Below are 17879 nucleotides of genomic sequence, written 5' to 3'. Positions count from 1 at the left end.
TAGAAGCAGCAGGAGAACACCAGGCAGCAGCAACAGGTGAACACCAGGGAGAAGCAGCAGGAGAACACCAGGCAGCAGCAACAGGTGAACACCAGAGAGATGCAGCAGGAGAACACCAGGCAGCAACAGCAGGAGAACACCAGGCAGCAGCAACAGGTGAACACCAGGAAGCAGCAACAGGAGAACACCAGGCAGCAGTAACAGGAGAACATCAGGCAGCAGTAACAGGAGAACATCAGGCAGCAGTATCAGGAGAACAGCAGGCAGCAGCAACAGGAGAACACCAGGCAGCAGTAACAGGAGAACATCAGGCAGCAGTAACAGGAGAACACCAGGCAGCAGCAGCAGTAGAACACCAGGCAGCAGCAACAGGAGAACACCAGTGAGCAGTAACAGGAGAACACCAGGGAGCAGTAACAGGAGAACACCAGGCCGCAGCAACAGGAGAACACCAGGCAGCAGCAGGAGAACACCAGGCAGCAGCAACAGGAGACCACCAGACAACAGCAACAGGAGAACACCAGGCAGCAGCAGGAGATCACCAGACAGCAGCAGATGAACAACAGACAACAGCAACAGGAGAACACCAGGCAGCAACAGGAGAACACCAGACAGCAGCAGAAGAACACCAGGCAGCAGCAGGAGAACACCAGAAAAAAGCAGGAGGACACCAGGCAGCAGCAATAGAACACCAGAGAAAAGCAGGAGGACACCAGGCAGCAGCAAGAGAACACCAGACAACAACAGGAGAACATTAGGGAGCAGCAACAGGAGAACACCAGGCAGCAACAGGAGAACACCAGGCAGCAGCAGAAGAACACCAGGCAGCAGCAGGAGAACACCAGGCAGCAGCAGCTGAACACCAGACAACAGCAACAGGAGAACACCAGGCAGCAGCAACAGGAGAGCACCAGGCAGCAGCAGCAGGAGAACACCAGGCAACAGCAGCTGAACACCAGACAACAGCAACAGGAGAACACCAGGCAGCAACAGGAGAACACCAGGCAGCAGCAGAAGAACACCAGGCAGCAGCAGGAGAACACCAGGCTGCAACAGGAAAACACCAGGCAGCAGAAACAGGAGAACACCAGGCAGCAGCAACAGGAGAACACGAGGCAGCAACAGGAGAACACCAGGCAGCAGCAACAGGAGAACACCAGGCAGCAACAGGAGAACACTAGGCAGCAGCAACAGGAGAACACCAGGCAGCAGCAACAGGAGAACACCAGGCAGCAACAGGAGAACACCAGACAGCAGCAGAAGAACACCAGGCAGCAGCAACAGGAGACCACCAGGCAGCAACAGGAGAACACCAGGCAGCAGTAGGTGAACACCAGGCAGCAGGAACAGGAGAACACCAGGCAGCAACAGGAGAACACCAGACAGCAGCAGAAGAACACCAGGCAGCAGCAGGAGAACACCAGAAAAAAGCAGGAGGACACCAGGCAGCAGCAAGAGAACACCAGAAAAAAGCAGGAGGACACCAGGCAGCAGCAAGATGACACCAGACAACAACAGGAGAACACCAGGCAGCAACAGGAGAACACCAGACAGCAGCAGAAGAACACCAGGCAGCAGCAGGAGAACACCAGAAAAAAGCAGGAGGACACCAGGCAGCAGCAAGAGAACACCAGAAAAAAGCAGGAGGACACCAGGCAGCAGCAAGAGAACACCAGACAACAACAGGAGAACATTAGGGAGCAGCAACAGGAGACCACCAGGCCGCAACAGGAGAACACCAGGCAGCAGTAGGTGAACACCAGGCAGCAGGAACAGGAGAACACCAGGCAGCAACAGGAGAACACCAGACAGCAGCAGAAGAACACCAGGCAGCAGCAGGAGAACACCAGAAAAAAGCAGGAGGACACCAGGCAGCAGCAAGAGAACACCAGAAAAAAGCAGGAGGACACCAGGCAGCAGCAAGAGGACACCAGACAACAACAGGAGAACACCAGGCAGCAACAGGAGAACACCAGACAGCAGCAGAACACCAGGCAGCAGCAGGAGAACACCAGACAGTAGCAAGAGAACACCAGACAACAACAGGAGAACACTAGGGAGCAGCAGCAGGAGAACACCAGGCAGCAACAGGAGAACACCAGGCAGCAGCAACAGGAGAACACCAGGCAGCAAGAGGAGAACACCAGGCAGCAGCAACAGGAGAACACCAGGCAGCAACAGGAGAACACCAGGCAGCAGCAACAGGAGAACACCAGGCAGAAGCAACAGGAGAACACCAGGCAGAAGCAACAGGAGAACACCAGGCAGCAGCAACAGGAGAACACCAGGCAGCAACAGGAGAACACCAGGCAGCAGCAACAGGAGAACACCAGGCAGCAGCAACAGGAGAACACCAGGCAGCAACAGGAGAACACCAGACAGCAGCAACAGGAGAACACCAGGCAGCAACAGGAGAACACCAGACAGCAGCAGAAGAACACCAGGCAGCAGCAGGAGAACACCAGAAAAAAGCAGGAGGACACCAGGCAGCAGCAAGAGAACACCAGAAAAAAGCAGGAGGACACCAGGCAGCAGCAAGAGGACACCAGACAACAACAGGAGAACACCAGGCAGCAACAGGAGAACACCAGACAGCAGCAGAACACCAGGCAGCAGCAGGAGAACACCAGACAGTAGCAAGAGAACACCAGACAACAACAGGAGAACACTAGGGAGCAGCAGCAGGAGAACACCAGGCAGCAACAGGTGAACACCAGGCAGCAGCAGAAGAACACCAGGCAGCAGCAGAAGAACACCAGGCAGCTGCAGAAGAACACCAGGCAGCAACAACAGGAGAACACCAGGCAGCAGCAGAAGAACACCAGGCAGCTGCAGGAGAACACCAGGCAGCAACAACAGGAGAACACCAGGCAGCAGCAGAGGAACACCAGGCAGCAGCAGGTGAACACCAGGCAGCTGCAGGAGAACACCAGGCAGCAGCAGCAGAAGAACATCAGGCAGCAGCAGGTGAACACCAGGCAGCATCAGCAGGAAAACACCAGGCAGCAACAACAGGAGAACACCAGGCAGCAACAGGAGAACACCAGGCAGCAGCAACAGGAGAACACCAGGCAGCAACAGGAGAACACAAGGCAGGAGCTGGAGAACACCAGACAACAGCAGCAGGAGAACACCAGGCAGCAACAGGAGAACACCAGACAACAGCAGCAGGAGAACACCAGGGAAAAGCAGTTGAACACCAGACAACAGCAGCAGGAGAACACCAGGCAGCAGCAGGTGAACAGCAGACAACAGCAGCAGGAGAACACCAGGCAACAGCAGGTGAACACCAGACAACAGCAGCAGGAGAACACCAGGCAGCAACAGGAGAACACTGGGCAGCAACAGGAGAACACCAGGGAGCAGCAGCAGGTGAACATGAGGCAGCAGCAACAGGAGATCATCAGGCAGCAGTAACAGGAGAACACCAGGTAGAAGCAGCAGGAGAACACCAGGCAGCAGCAACAGGTGAACACCAGGGAGAAGCAGCAGGAGAACACCAGGCAGCAGCAACAGGTGAACACCAGAGAGATGCAGCAGGAGAACACCAGGCAGCAACAGCAGGAGAACACCAGGCAGCAGCAACAGGTGAACACCAGGAAGCAGCAACAGGAGAACACCAGGCAGCAGTAACAGGAGAACATCAGGCAGCAGTAACAGGAGAACATCAGGCAGCAGTATCAGGAGAACAGCAGGCAGCAGCAACAGGAGAACACCAGGCAGCAGTAACAGGAGAACATCAGGCAGCAGTAACAGGAGAACACCAGGCAGCAGCAGCAGTAGAACACCAGGCAGCAGCAACAGGAGAACACCAGTGAGCAGTAACAGGAGAACACCAGGGAGCAGTAACAGGAGAACACCAGGCCGCAGCAACAGGAGAACACCAGGCAGCAGCAGGAGAACACCAGGCAGCAGCAACAGGAGACCACCAGACAACAGCAACAGGAGAACACCAGGCAGCAGCAGGAGATCACCAGACAGCAGCAGATGAACACCAGGCAGCAGCAACAGGAGAACACCAGGCAGCAACAGGAGAACACCAGACAGCAGCAGAAGAACACCAGGCAGCAGCAACAGGAGACCACCAGGCCGCAACAGGAGAACACCAGGCAGCAGTAGGTGAACACCAGGCAGCAGGAACAGGAGAACACCAGGCAGCAACAGGAGAACACCAGACAGCAGCAGAAGAACACCAGGCAGCAGCAGGAGAACACCAGAAAAAAGCAGGAGGACACCAGGCAGCAGCAAGAGAACACCAGAAAAAAGCAGGAGGACACCAGGCAGCAGCAAGAGGACACCAGACAACAACAGGAGAACACCAGGCAGCAACAGGAGAACACCAGACAGCAGCAGAACACCAGGCAGCAGCAGGAGAACACCAGACAGTAGCAAGAGAACACCAGACAACAACAGGAGAACACTAGGGAGCAGCAGCAGGAGAACACCAGGCAGCAACAGGTGAACACCAGGCAGCAGCAGAAGAACACCAGGCAGCAGCAGAAGAACACCAGGCAGCTGCAGAAGAACACCAGGCAGCAACAACAGGAGAACACCAGGCAGCAGCAGAAGAACACCAGGCAGCTGCAGGAGAACACCAGGCAGCAACAACAGGAGAACACCAGGCAGCAGCAGAGGAACACCAGGCAGCAGCAGGTGAACACCAGGCAGCTGCAGGAGAACACCAGGCAGCAGCAGCAGAAGAACATCAGGCAGCAGCAGGTGAACACCAGGCAGCATCAGCAGGAAAACACCAGGCAGCAACAACAGGAGAACACCAGGCAGCAACAGGAGAACACCAGGCAGCAGCAACAGGAGAACACCAGGCAGCAACAGGAGAACACAAGGCAGGAGCTGGAGAACACCAGACAACAGCAGCAGGAGAACACCAGGCAGCAACAGGAGAACACCAGACAACAGCAGCAGGAGAACACCAGGGAAAAGCAGTTGAACACCAGACAACAGCAGCAGGAGAACACCAGGCAGCAGCAGGTGAACAGCAGACAACAGCAGCAGGAGAACACCAGGCAACAGCAGGTGAACACCAGACAACAGCAGCAGGAGAACACCAGGCAGCAACAGGAGAACACTGGGCAGCAACAGGAGAACACCAGGGAGCAGCAGCAGGTGAACATGAGGCAGCAGCAACAGGAGATCATCAGGCAGCAGTAACAGGAGAACACCAGGTAGAAGCAGCAGGAGAACACCAGGCAGCAGCAACAGGTGAACACCAGGGAGAAGCAGCAGGAGAACACCAGGCAGCAGCAACAGGTGAACACCAGAGAGATGCAGCAGGAGAACACCAGGCAGCAACAGCAGGAGAACACCAGGCAGCAGCAACAGGTGAACACCAGGAAGCAGCAACAGGAGAACACCAGGCAGCAGTAACAGGAGAACATCAGGCAGCAGTAACAGGAGAACATCAGGCAGCAGTATCAGGAGAACAGCAGGCAGCAGCAACAGGAGAACACCAGGCAGCAGTAACAGGAGAACATCAGGCAGCAGTAACAGGAGAACACCAGGCAGCAGCAGCAGTAGAACACCAGGCAGCAGCAACAGGAGAACACCAGTGAGCAGTAACAGGAGAACACCAGGGAGCAGTAACAGGAGAACACCAGGCAGCAGCAGGAGAACACCAGGCAGCAGCAACAGGAGACCACCAGACAACAGCAACAGGAGAACACCAGGCAGCAGCAGGAGATCACCAGACAGCAGCAGATGAACAACAGACAACAGCAACAGGAGAACACCAGGCAGCAACAGGAGAACACCAGACAGCAGCAGAAGAACACCAGGCAGCAGCAGGAGAACACCAGAAAAAAGCAGGAGGACACCAGGCAGCAGCAATAGAACACCAGAGAAAAGCAGGAGGACACCAGGCAGCAGCAAGAGAACACCAGACAACAACAGGAGAACATTAGGGAGCAGCAACAGGAGAACACCAGGCAGCAACAGGAGAACACCGGGCAGCAGCAGAAGAACACCAGGCAGCAGCAGGAGAACACCAGGCAGCAGCAGCTGAACACCAGACAACAGCAACAGGAGAACACCAGGCAGCAGCAACAGGAGAGCACCAGGCAGCAGCAGCAGGAGAACACCAGGCAACAGCAGCTGAACACCAGACAACAGCAACAGGAGAACACCAGGCAGCAACAGGAGAACACCAGGCAGCAGCAGAAGAACACCAGGCAGCAGCAGGAGAACACCAGGCTGCAACAGGAAAACACCAGGCAGCAGAAACAGGAGAACACCAGGCAGCAGCAACAGGAGAACACGAGGCAGCAACAGGAGAACACCAGGCAGCAGCAACAGGAGAACACCAGGCAGCAACAGGAGAACACTAGGCAGCAGCAACAGGAGAACACCAGGCAGCAGCAACAGGAGAACACCAGGCAGCAACAGGAGAACACCAGACAGCAGCAGAAGAACACCAGGCAGCAGCAACAGGAGACCACCAGGCCGCAACAGGAGAACACCAGGCAGCAGTAGGTGAACACCAGGCAGCAGGAACAGGAGAACACCAGGCAGCAACAGGAGAACACCAGACAGCAGCAGAAGAACACCAGGCAGCAGCAGGAGAACACCAGAAAAAAGCAGGAGGACACCAGGCAGCAGCAAGAGAACACCAGAAAAAAGCAGGAGGACACCAGGCAGCAGCAAGAGGACACCAGACAACAACAGGAGAACACCAGGCAGCAACAGGAGAACACCAGACAGCAGCAGAAGAACACCAGGCAGCAGCAGGAGAACACCAGAAAAAAGCAGGAGGACACCAGGCAGCAGCAAGAGAACACCAGAAAAAAGCAGGAGGACACCAGGCAGCAGCAAGAGAACACCAGACAACAACAGGAGAACATTAGGGAGCAGCAACAGGAGAACACCAGGCAGCAACAGGAGAACACCAGGCAGCAGCAGCTGAACACCAGACAACAGCAACAGGAGAACACCAGGCAGCAGCAACAGGAGAGCACCAGGCAGCAGCAGCAGGAGAACACCAGGCAACAGCAGCTGAACACCAGGCAGCAGCAGCAGGAGAACACCAGGCAGCAACAGGTGAACACCAGACAGCAGAAACAGGAGAACACCAGCCAGCAGCAACAGGAGAACGCCAGGCAGCAACAGGAGAACACCAGGCAGCAGCAGCAGGAGAACACCAGGCAGCAACAGGTGAACACCAGACAGCAGAAACAGGAGAACACCAGGCAGCAGCAACAGGTGAATACCAGCCAGCAGCAACAGGAGAACGCCAGGCAGCAACAGGAGAACACCAGGCAGCAGCAACAAGAGAACACCAGGCATCAGGAGGTGAACACCAGACAGCAGAAACAGGAGAACACCAGGCAGCAGCAACAGGAGAATACCAGCCAGTGGCAACAGGAGAACGCCAGGCAGCAACAGGAGAACACCAGGCAGCAGCAACAGGAGAACACCAGGCAGCAGCAGCAGGAGAACACCAGGCAGCAACAGGAGAACACCAGCCAGCAGCAACAGGAGAACGCCAGGCAGCAGCAGATGAACACCAGACAACAGCAACAGGAGAACACCAGGCAGCAACAACAACAGGAGAACAGCAGGCAGCAGCAACAGGAGAACACCAGCCAGCAGCAACAGGAGAACGCCAGGCAGCAGCAGGTGAACAGCAGACAACAGCAGCAGGAGAACACCAGGCAACAGCAGGTGAACACCAGACAACAGCAGCAGGAGAACACCAGGCAGCAACAGGAGAACACTGGGCAGCAACAGGAGAACACCAGGGAGCAGCAGCAGGTGAACATGAGGCAGCAGCAACAGGAGAACATCAGGCAGCAGTAACAGGAGAACACCAGGTAGAAGCAGCAGGAGAACACCAGGCAGCAGCAACAGGTGAACACCAGGGAGAAGCAGCAGGAGAACACCAGGCAGCAGCAACAGGTGAACACCAGAGAGATGCAGCAGGAGAACACCAGGCAGCAACAGCAGGAGAACACCAGGCAGCAGCAACAGGTGAACACCAGGAAGCAGCAACAGGAGAACACCAGGCAGCAGTAACAGGAGAACATCAGGCAGCAGTAACAGGAGAACATCAGGCAGCAGTATCAGGAGAACAGCAGGCAGCAGCAACAGGAGAACACCAGGCAGCAGTAACAGGAGAACATCAGGCAGCAGTAACAGGAGAACACCAGGCAGCAGCAGCAGTAGAACACCAGGCAGCAGCAACAGGAGAACACCAGTGAGCAGTAACAGGAGAACACCAGGGAGCAGTAACAGGAGAACACCAGGCCGCAGCAACAGGAGAACACCAGGCAGCAGCAGGAGAACACCAGGCAGCAGCAACAGGAGACCACCAGACAACAGCAACAGGAGAACACCAGGCAGCAGCAGGAGATCACCAGACAGCAGCAGATGAACAACAGACAACAGCAACAGGAGAACACCAGGCAGCAACAGGAGAACACCAGACAGCAGCAGAAGAACACCAGGCAGCAGCAGGAGAACACCAGAAAAAAGCAGGAGGACACCAGGCAGCAGCAATAGAACACCAGAAAAAAGCAGGAGGACACCAGGCAGCAGCAAGAGAACACCAGACAACAACAGGAGAACATTAGGGAGCAGCAACAGGAGAACACCAGGCAGCAACAGGAGAACACCAGGCAGCAGCAGAAGAACACCAGGCAGCAGCAGGAGAACACCAGGCAGCAGCAGCTGAACACCAGACAACAGCAACAGGAGAACACCAGGCAGCAGCAACAGGAGAGCACCAGGCAGCAGCAGCAGGAGAACACCAGGCAACAGCAGCTGAACACCAGACAACAGCAACAGGAGAACACCAGGCAGCAACAGGAGAACACCAGGCAGCAGCAGAAGAACACCAGGCAGCAGCAGGAGAACACCAGGCAGCAACAGGAAAACACCAGGCAGCAGAAACAGGAGAACACCAGGCAGCAGCAACAGGAGAACACGAGGCAGCAACAGGAGAACACCAGGCAGCAGCAACAGGAGAACACCAGGCAGCAACAGGAGAACACTAGGCAGCAGCAACAGGAGAACACCAGGCAGCAGCAACAGGAGAACACCAGGCAGCAACAGGAGAACACCAGACAGCAGCAGAAGAACACCAGGCAGCAGCAACAGGAGACCACCAGGCCGCAACAGGAGAACACCAGGCAGCAGTAGGTGAACACCAGGCAGCAGGAACAGGACAACACCAGGCAGCAACAGGAGAACACCAGACAGCAGCAGAAGAACACCAGGCAGCAGCAGGAGAACACCAGAAAAAAGCAGGAGGACACCAGGCAGCAGCAAGAGAACACCAGAAAAAAGCAGGAGGACACCAGGCAGCAGCAAGAGGACACCAGACAACAACAGGAGAACACCAGGCAGCAACAGGAGAACACCAGACAGCAGCAGAAGAACACCAGGCAGCAGCAGGAGAACACCAGAAAAAAGCAGGAGGACACCAGGCAGCAGCAAGAGAACACCAGAAAAAAGCAGGAGGACACCAGGCAGCAGCAAGAGAACACCAGACAACAACAGGAGAACATTAGGGAGCAGCAACAGGAGAACACCAGGCAGCAACAGGAGAACACCAGGCAGCAGCAGCTGAACACCAGACAACAGCAACAGGAGAACACCAGGCAGCAGCAACAGGAGAGCACCAGGCAGCAGCAGCAGGAGAACAACAGGCAACAGCAGCTGAACACCAGGCAGCAGCAGCAGGAGAACACCAGGCAGCAACAGGTGAACACCAGACAGCAGAAACAGGAGAACACCAGCCAGCAGCAACAGGAGAACGCCAGGCAGCAACAGGAGAACACCAGGCAGCAGCAGCAGGAGAACACCAGGCAGCAACAGGTGAACACCAGACAGCAGAAACAGGAGAACACCAGGCAGCAGCAACAGGTGAATACCAGCCAGCAGCAACAGGAGAACGCCAGGCAGCAACAGGAGAACACCAGGCAGCAGCAACAAGAGAACACCAGGCATCAGGAGGTGAACACCAGACAGCAGAAACAGGAGAACACCAGGCAGCAGCAACAGGAGAATACCAGCCAGCGGCAACAGGAGAACGCCAGGCAGCAACAGGAGAACACCAGGCAGCAGCAACAGGAGAACACCAGGCAGCAGCAGCAGGAGAACACCAGGCAGCAACAGGAGAACACCAGCCAGCAGCAACAGGAGAACGCCAGGCAGCAGCAGATGAACACCAGACAACAGCAACAGGAGAACACCAGGCAGCAACAACAACAGGAGAACAGCAGGCAGCAGCAACAGGAGAACACCAGCCAGCAGCAACAGGAGAACGCCAGGCAGCAGCAGATGAACACCAGACAACAGCAACAGGAGAACACCAGGCCGCAACAACAACAGGAGAACACCAGGCAGCAGCAGCCGGAGAACACCAGGCAGCAACAGGAGAACACCAGGCAGCAGCAACAGGAGAACACCAGGCAGCAAGAGGAGAACACCAGGCAGCAGCAACAGGAGAACACCAGGCAGCAGCAACAGGAGAATACCAGCCAGCAGCAACAGGAGAACGCCAGGCAGCAACAGGAGAACACCAGGCAGCAGCAACAAGAGAACACCAGGCATCAGGAGGTGAACACCAGACAGCAGAAACAGGAGAACACCAGGCAGCAGCAACAGGAGAATACCAACCAGCGGAAACAGGAGAACGCCAGGCAGCAACAGGAGAACACCAGGCAGCAGCAACAGGAGAACACCAGGCAGCAGCAGCAGGAGAACACCAGGCAGCAACAGGAGAACACCAGCCAGCAGCAACAGGAGAACGCCAGGCAGCAGCAGATGAACACCAGACAACAGCAACAGGAGAACACCAGGCAGCAACAACAACAGGAGAACAGCAGGCAGCAGCAACAGGAGAACACCAGCCAGCAGCAACAGGAGAACGCCAGGCAGCAGCAGATGAACACCAGACAACAGCAACAGGAGAACACCAGGCAGCAACAACAACAGGAGAACACCAGGCAGCAGCAGCCGGAGAACACCAGGCAGCAACAGGAGAACACCAGGCAGCAGCAACAGGAGAACACCAGGCAGCAAGAGGAGAACACCAGGCAGCAGCAACAGGAGAACACCAGGCAGCAACAGGAGAACACCAGGCAGCAGCAACAGGAGAACACCAGGCAGAAGCAACAGGAGAACACCAGGCAGCAACAGGAGAACACCAGGCAGCAGCAACAGGAGAACACCAGGCAGCAACAGGAGAACACCAGGCAGCAGCAACAGGAGAACATCAGGCAGCAGCAACAGGAGAACACCAGGCAGCAACAGGAGAACACCAGACAGCAGCAACAGGAGAACACCAGGCAGCAACAGGAGAACACCAGACAGCAGCAGAAGAACACCAGGCAGCAGCAGGAGAACACCAGAAAAAAGCAGGAGGACACCAGGCAGCAGCAAGAGAACACCAGAAAAAAGCAGGAGGACACCAGGCAGCAGCAAGAGGACACCAGACAACAATAGGAGAACACCAGGCACCAACAGGAGAACACCAGACAGCAGCAGAACACCAGGCAGCAGCAGGAGAACACCAGACAGTAGCAAGAGAACACCAGACAACAACAGGAGAACACTAGGGAGCAGCAGCAGGAGAACACCAGGCAGCAGCAGAAGAACACCAGGCAGCAGCAGAAGAACACCAGGCAGCTGCAGAAGAACACCAGGCAGCAACAACAGGAGAACACCAGGCAGCAGCAGAAGAACACCAGGCAGCTGCAGGAGAACACCAGGCAGCAACAACAGGAGAACACCAGGCAGCAGCAGAGGAACACCAGGCAGCAGCAGGTGAACACCAGGCAGCTGCAGGAGAACACCAGGCAGCAGCAGCAGAAGAACATCAGGCAGCAGCAGGTGAACACCAGGCAGCATCAGCAGGAAAACACCAGGCAGCAACAACAGGAGAACACCAGGCAGCAACAGGAGAACACCAGGCAGCAGCAACAGGAGAACACCAGGCAGCAACAGGAGAACACAAGGCAGGAGCTGGAGAACACCAGACAACAGCAGCAGGAGAACACCAGGCAGCAACAGGAGAACACCAGACAACAGCAGCAGGAGAACACCAGGCAGCAACAGGAGAACACCAGACAACAGCAGCAGGAGAACACCAGGGAAAAGCAGTTGAACACCAGACAACAGCAGCAGGAGAACACCAGGCAGCAGCAGGTGAACAGCAGACAACAGCAGCAGGAGAACACCAGGCAACAGCAGGTGAACACCAGACAACAGCAGCAGGAGAACACCAGGCAGCAACAGGAGAACACTGGGCAGCAACAGGAGAACACCAGGGAGCAGCAACAGGTGAACATGAGGCAGCAGCAACAGGAGAACATCAGGCAGCAGTAACAGGAGAACACCAGGTAGAAGCAGCAGGAGAACACCAGGCAGCAGCAACAGGAGAACACCAGTGAGCAGTAACAGGAGAACACCAGGGAGCAGTAACAGGAGAACACCAGGCCGCAGCAACAGGAGAACACCAGGCAGCAGCAACAAGAGAACACCAGGCATCAGGAGGTGAACACCAGACAGCAGAAACAGGAGAACACCAGGCAGCAGCAACAGGAGAATACCAGCCAGCGGAAACAGGAGAACGCCAGGCAGCAACAGGAGAACACCAGGCAGCAGCAACAGGAGAACACCAGGCAGCAGCAGCAGGAGAACACCAGGCAGCAACAGGAGAACACCAGCCAGCAGCAACAGGAGAACGCCAGGCAGCAGCAGATGAACACCAGACAACAGCAACAGGAGAACACCAGGCAGCAACAACAACAGGAGAACAGCAGGCAGCAGCAACAGGAGAACACCAGCCAGCAGCAACAGGAGAACGCCAGGCAGCAGCAGATGAACACCAGACAACAGCAACAGGAGAACACCAGGCAGCAAGAGGAGAACACCAGGCAGCAGCAACAGGAGAACACCAGGCAGCAACAGGAGAACACCAGGCAGCAGCAACAGGAGAACACCAGGAAGAAGCAACAGGAGAACACCAGGCAGCAACAGGAGAACACCAGGCAGCAGCAACAGGAGAACACCAGGCAGCAACAGGAGAACACCAGGCAGCAGCAACAGGAGAACACCAGGCAGCAGCAGGAGAACACCAGGCAGCAACAGGAGAACACCAGACAGCAGCAACAGGAGAACACCAGGCAGCAACAGGAGAACACCAGACAGCAGCAGAAGAACACCAGGCAGCAGCAGGAGAACACCAGAAAAAAGCAGGAGGACACCAGGCAGCAGCAAGAGAACACCAGAAAAAAGCAGGAGGACACCAGGCAGCAGCAAGAGGACACCAGACAACAACAGGAGAACACCAGGCAGCAACAGGAGAACACCAGACAGCAGCAGCAGAACACCAGGCAGCAGCAGGAGAACACCAGACAGTAGCAAGAGAACACCAGACAACAACAGGAGAACACTAGGGAGCAGCAGCAGGAGAACACCAGGCAGCAACAGGTGAACACCAGGCAGCAGCAGAAGAACACCAGGCAGCAGCAGAAGAACACCAGGCAGCTGCAGAAGAACACCAGGCAGCAACAACAGGAGAACACCAGGCAGCAGCAGAAGAACACCAGGCAGCTGCAGGAGAACACCAGGCAGCAACAACAGGAGAACACCAGGCAGCAGCAGAGGAACACCAGGCAGCAGCAGGTGAACACCAGGCAGCTGCAGGAGAACACCAGGCAGCAGCAGCAGAAGAACATCAGGCAGCAGCAGGTGAACACCAGGCAGCATCAGCAGGAAAACACCAGGCAGCAACAACAGGAGAACACCAGGCAGCAACAGGAGAACACCAGGCAGCAGCAACAGGAGAACACCAGGCAGCAACAGGAGAACACAAGGCAGGAGCTGGAGAACACCAGACAACAGCAGCAGGAGAACACCAGGCAGCAACAGGAGAACACCAGACAACAGCAGCAGGAGAACACCAGGGAAAAGCAGTTGAACACCAGACAACAGCAGCAGGAGAACACCAGGCAGCAGCAGGTGAACAGCAGACAACAGCAGCAGGAGAACACCAGGCAACAGCAGGTGAACACCAGACAACAGCAGCAGGAGAACACCAGGCAGCAACAGGAGAACACTGGGCAGCAACAGGAGAACACCAGGGAGCAGCAGCAGGTGAACATGAGGCAGCAGCAACAGGAGAACATCAGGCAGCAGTAACAGGAGAACACCAGGTAGAAGCAGCAGGAGAACACCAGGCAGCAGCAACAGGTGAACACCAGGGAGAAGCAGCAGGAGAACACCAGGCAGCAGCAACAGGTGAACACCAGAGAGATGCAGCAGGAGAACACCAGGCAGCAACAGCAGGAGAACACCAGGCAGCAGCAACAGGTGAACACCAGGAAGCAGCAACAGGAGAACACCAGGCAGCAGTAACAGGAGAACATCAGGCAGCAGTAACAGGAGAACATCAGGCAGCAGTATCAGGAGAACAGCAGGCAGCAGCAACAGGAGAACACCAGGCAGCAGTAACAGGAGAACATCAGGCAGCAGTAACAGGAGAACACCAGGCAGCAGCAGCAGTAGAACACCAGGCAGCAGCAACAGGAGAACACCAGTGAGCAGTAACAGGAGAACACCAGGGAGCAGTAACAGGAGAACACCAGGCAGCAGCAACAGGAGAACACCAGGCAGCAGCAGGTGAACACCAGGCAGCAGCAACAGGAGACCACCAGACAACAGCAACAGGAGAACACCAGGCAGCAGCAGGAGATCACCAGACAGCAGCAGATGAACAACAGACAACAGCAACAGGAGAACACCAGGCAGCAACAGGAGAACACCAGACAGCAGCAGAAGAACACCAGGCAGCAGCAGGAGAACACCAGAAAAAAGCAGGAGGACACCAGGCAGCAGCAATAGAACACCAGAAAAAAGCAGGAGGACACCAGGCAGCAGCAAGAGAACACCAGACAACAACAGGAGAACATTAGGGAGCAGCAACAGGAGAACACCAGGCAGCAACAGGAGAACACCAGGCAGCAGCAGAAGAACACCAGGCAGCAGCAGGAGAACACCAGGCAGCAGCAGCTGAACACCAGACAACAGCAACAGGAGAACACCAGGCAGCAGCAACAGGAGAGCACCAGGCAGCAGCAGCAGGAGAACACCAGGCAACAGCAGCTGAACACCAGACAACAGCAACAGGAGAACACCAGGCAGCAACAGGAGAACACCAGGCAGCAGCAGAAGAACACCAGGCAGCAGCAGGAGAACACCAGGCAGCAACAGGAAAACACCAGGCAGCAGAAACAGGAGAACACCAGGCAGCAGCAACAGGAGAACACGAGGCAGCAACAGGAGAACACCAGGCAGCAGCAACAGGAGAACACCAGGCAGCAACAGGAGAACACTAGGCAGCAGCAACAGGAGAACACCAGGCAGCAGCAACAGGAGAACACCAGGCAGCAACAGGAGAACACCAGACAGCAGCAGAAGAACACCAGGCAGCAGCAACAGGAGACCACCAGGCCGCAACAGGAGAACACCAGGCAGCAGTAGGTGAACACCAGGCAGCAGGAACAGGAGAACACCAGGCAGCAACAGGAGAACACCAGACAGCAGCAGAAGAACACCAGGCAGCAGCAGGAGAACACCAGTAAAAAGCAGGAGGACACCAGGCAGCAGCAAGAGAACACCAGAAAAAAGCAGGAGGACACCAGGCAGCAGCAAGAGGACACCAGACAACAACAGGAGAACACCAGGCAGCAACAGGAGAACACCAGACAGCAGCAGAAGAACACCAGGCAGCAGCAGGAGAACACCAGAAAAAAGCAGGAGGACACCAGGCAGCAGCAAGAGAACACCAGAAAAAAGCAGGAGGACACCAGGCAGCAGCAAGAGAACACCAGACAACAACAGGAGAACATTAGGGAGCAGCAACAGGAGAACACCAGGCAGCAACAGGAGAACACCAGGCAGCAGCAGCTGAACACCAGACAACAGCAACAGGAGAACACCAGGCAGCAGCAACAGGAGAGCACCAGGCAGCAGCAGCAGGAGAACACCAGGCAACAGCAGCTGAACACCAGGCAGCAGCAGCAGGAGAACACCAGGCAGCAACAGGTGAACACCAGACAGCAGAAACAGGAGAACACCAGCCAGCAGCAACAGGAGAACGCCAGGCAGCAACAGGAGAACACCAGGCAGCAGCAGCAGGAGAACACCAGGCAGCAACAGGTGAACACCAGACAGCAGAAACAGGAGAACACCAGGCAGCAGCAACAGGAGAATACCAGCCAGCAGCAACAGGAGAACGCCAGGCAGCAACAGGAGAACACCAGGCAGCAGCAACAAGAGAACACCAGGCATCAGGAGGTGAACACCAGACAGCAGAAACAGGAGAACACCAGGCAGCAGCAACAGGAGAATACCAGCCAGCGGCAACAGGAGAACGCCAGGCAGCAACAGGAGAACACCAGGCAGCAGCAACAGGAGAACACCAGGCAGCAGCAGCAGGAGAACACCAGGCAGCAACAGGAGAACACCAGCCAGCAGCAACAGGAGAACGCCAGGCAGCAGCAGATAAATACCAGACAACAGCAACAGGAGAACACCAGGCAGCAACAACAACAGGAGAACAGCAGGCAGCAGCAACAGGAGAACACCAGCCAGCAGCAACAGGAGAACGCCAGGCAGCAGCAGATGAACACCAGACAACAGCAACAGGAGAACACCAGGCCGCAACAACAACAGGAGAACACCAGGCAGCAGCAGCCGGAGAACACCAGGCAGCAACAGGAGAACACCAGGCAGCAGCAACAGGAGAACACCAGGCAGCAAGAGGAGAACACCAGGCAGCAGCAACAGGAGAACACCAGGCAGCAGCAACAGGAGAATACCAGCCAGCAGCAACAGGAGAATGCCAGGCAGCAACAGGAGAACACCAGGCAGCAGCAACAAGAGAACACCAGGCATCAGGAGGTGAACACCAGACAGCAGAAACAGGAGAACACCAGGCAGCAGCAACAGGAGAATACCAGCCAGCGGAAACAGCAGAATACCAGGCAGCAACAGGAGAACACCAGGCAGCAGCAACAGGAGAACACCAGGCAGCAGCAGCGGGAGAACACCAGGCAGCAACAGGAGAACACCAGCCAGCAGCAACAGGAGAACGCCAGGCAGCAGCAGATGAACACCAGACAACAGCAACAGGAGAACACCAGGCAGCAACAACAACAGGAGAACAGCAGGCAGCAGCAACAGGAGAACACCAGCCAGCAGCAACAGGAGAACACCAGGCAGCAGCAGATGAACACCAGACAACAGCAACAGGAGAACACCAGGCAGCAACAACAACAGGAGAACACCAGGCAGCAGCAGCCGGAGAACACCAGGCAGCAACAGGAGAACACCAGGCAGCAGCAACAGGAGAACACCAGGCAGCAAGAGGAGAACACCAGGCAGCAGCAACAGGAGAACACCAGGCAGCAACAGGAGAACACCAGGCAGCAGCAACAGGAGAACACCAGGCAGAAGCAACAGGAGAACACCAGGCAGCAACAGGAGAACACCAGGCAGCAGCAACAGGAGAACACCAGGCAGCAACAGGAGAACACCAGGCAGCAGAACCAGGAGAACACCAGGCAGCAGCAACAGGAGAACACCAGGCAGCAACAGGAGAACACCAGACAGCAGCAACAGGAGAACACCAGGCAGCAACAGGAGAACACCAGACAGCAGCAGAAGAACACCAGGCAGCAGCAGGAGAACACCAGAAAAAAGCAGGAGGACACCAGGCAGCAACAAGAGAACACCAGAAAAAAGCAGGAGGACACCAGGCAGCAGCAAGAGGACACCAGACAACAACAGGAGAACACCAGGCAGCAACAGGAGAACACCAGACAGCAGCAGAACACCAGGCAGCAGCAGGAGAACAC

The 17879-nt window shown here is 56.1% G+C and overlaps 1 protein-coding gene across 1 annotated transcript in view; it reads left to right on the top strand.

The window, feature by feature from the left end:
* Window positions 1–17879, top strand: part of LOC137373356 (trichohyalin-like) — a 154081-nt gene that overhangs the window by 116977 nt on the left and 19225 nt on the right. Inside the window, exons 9-12 of the mRNA XM_068038179.1 lie at window positions 3031–3237; window positions 4783–4989; window positions 11911–12162; window positions 13774–13980. Coding sequence (XP_067894280.1) covers window positions 3031–3237; window positions 4783–4989; window positions 11911–12162; window positions 13774–13980 — 873 coding nt within the window. The remainder of the gene's footprint in view (window positions 1–3030; window positions 3238–4782; window positions 4990–11910; window positions 12163–13773; window positions 13981–17879) is intronic.

The sequence above is a fragment of the Heterodontus francisci genome, chromosome 9 (assembly GCF_036365525.1).
Source record: "Heterodontus francisci isolate sHetFra1 chromosome 9, sHetFra1.hap1, whole genome shotgun sequence".
Classification (NCBI taxonomy): Eukaryota; Metazoa; Chordata; class Chondrichthyes; order Heterodontiformes; family Heterodontidae; genus Heterodontus; species Heterodontus francisci.
This window is presented reverse-complemented; position numbering and strand designations above follow the sequence as displayed.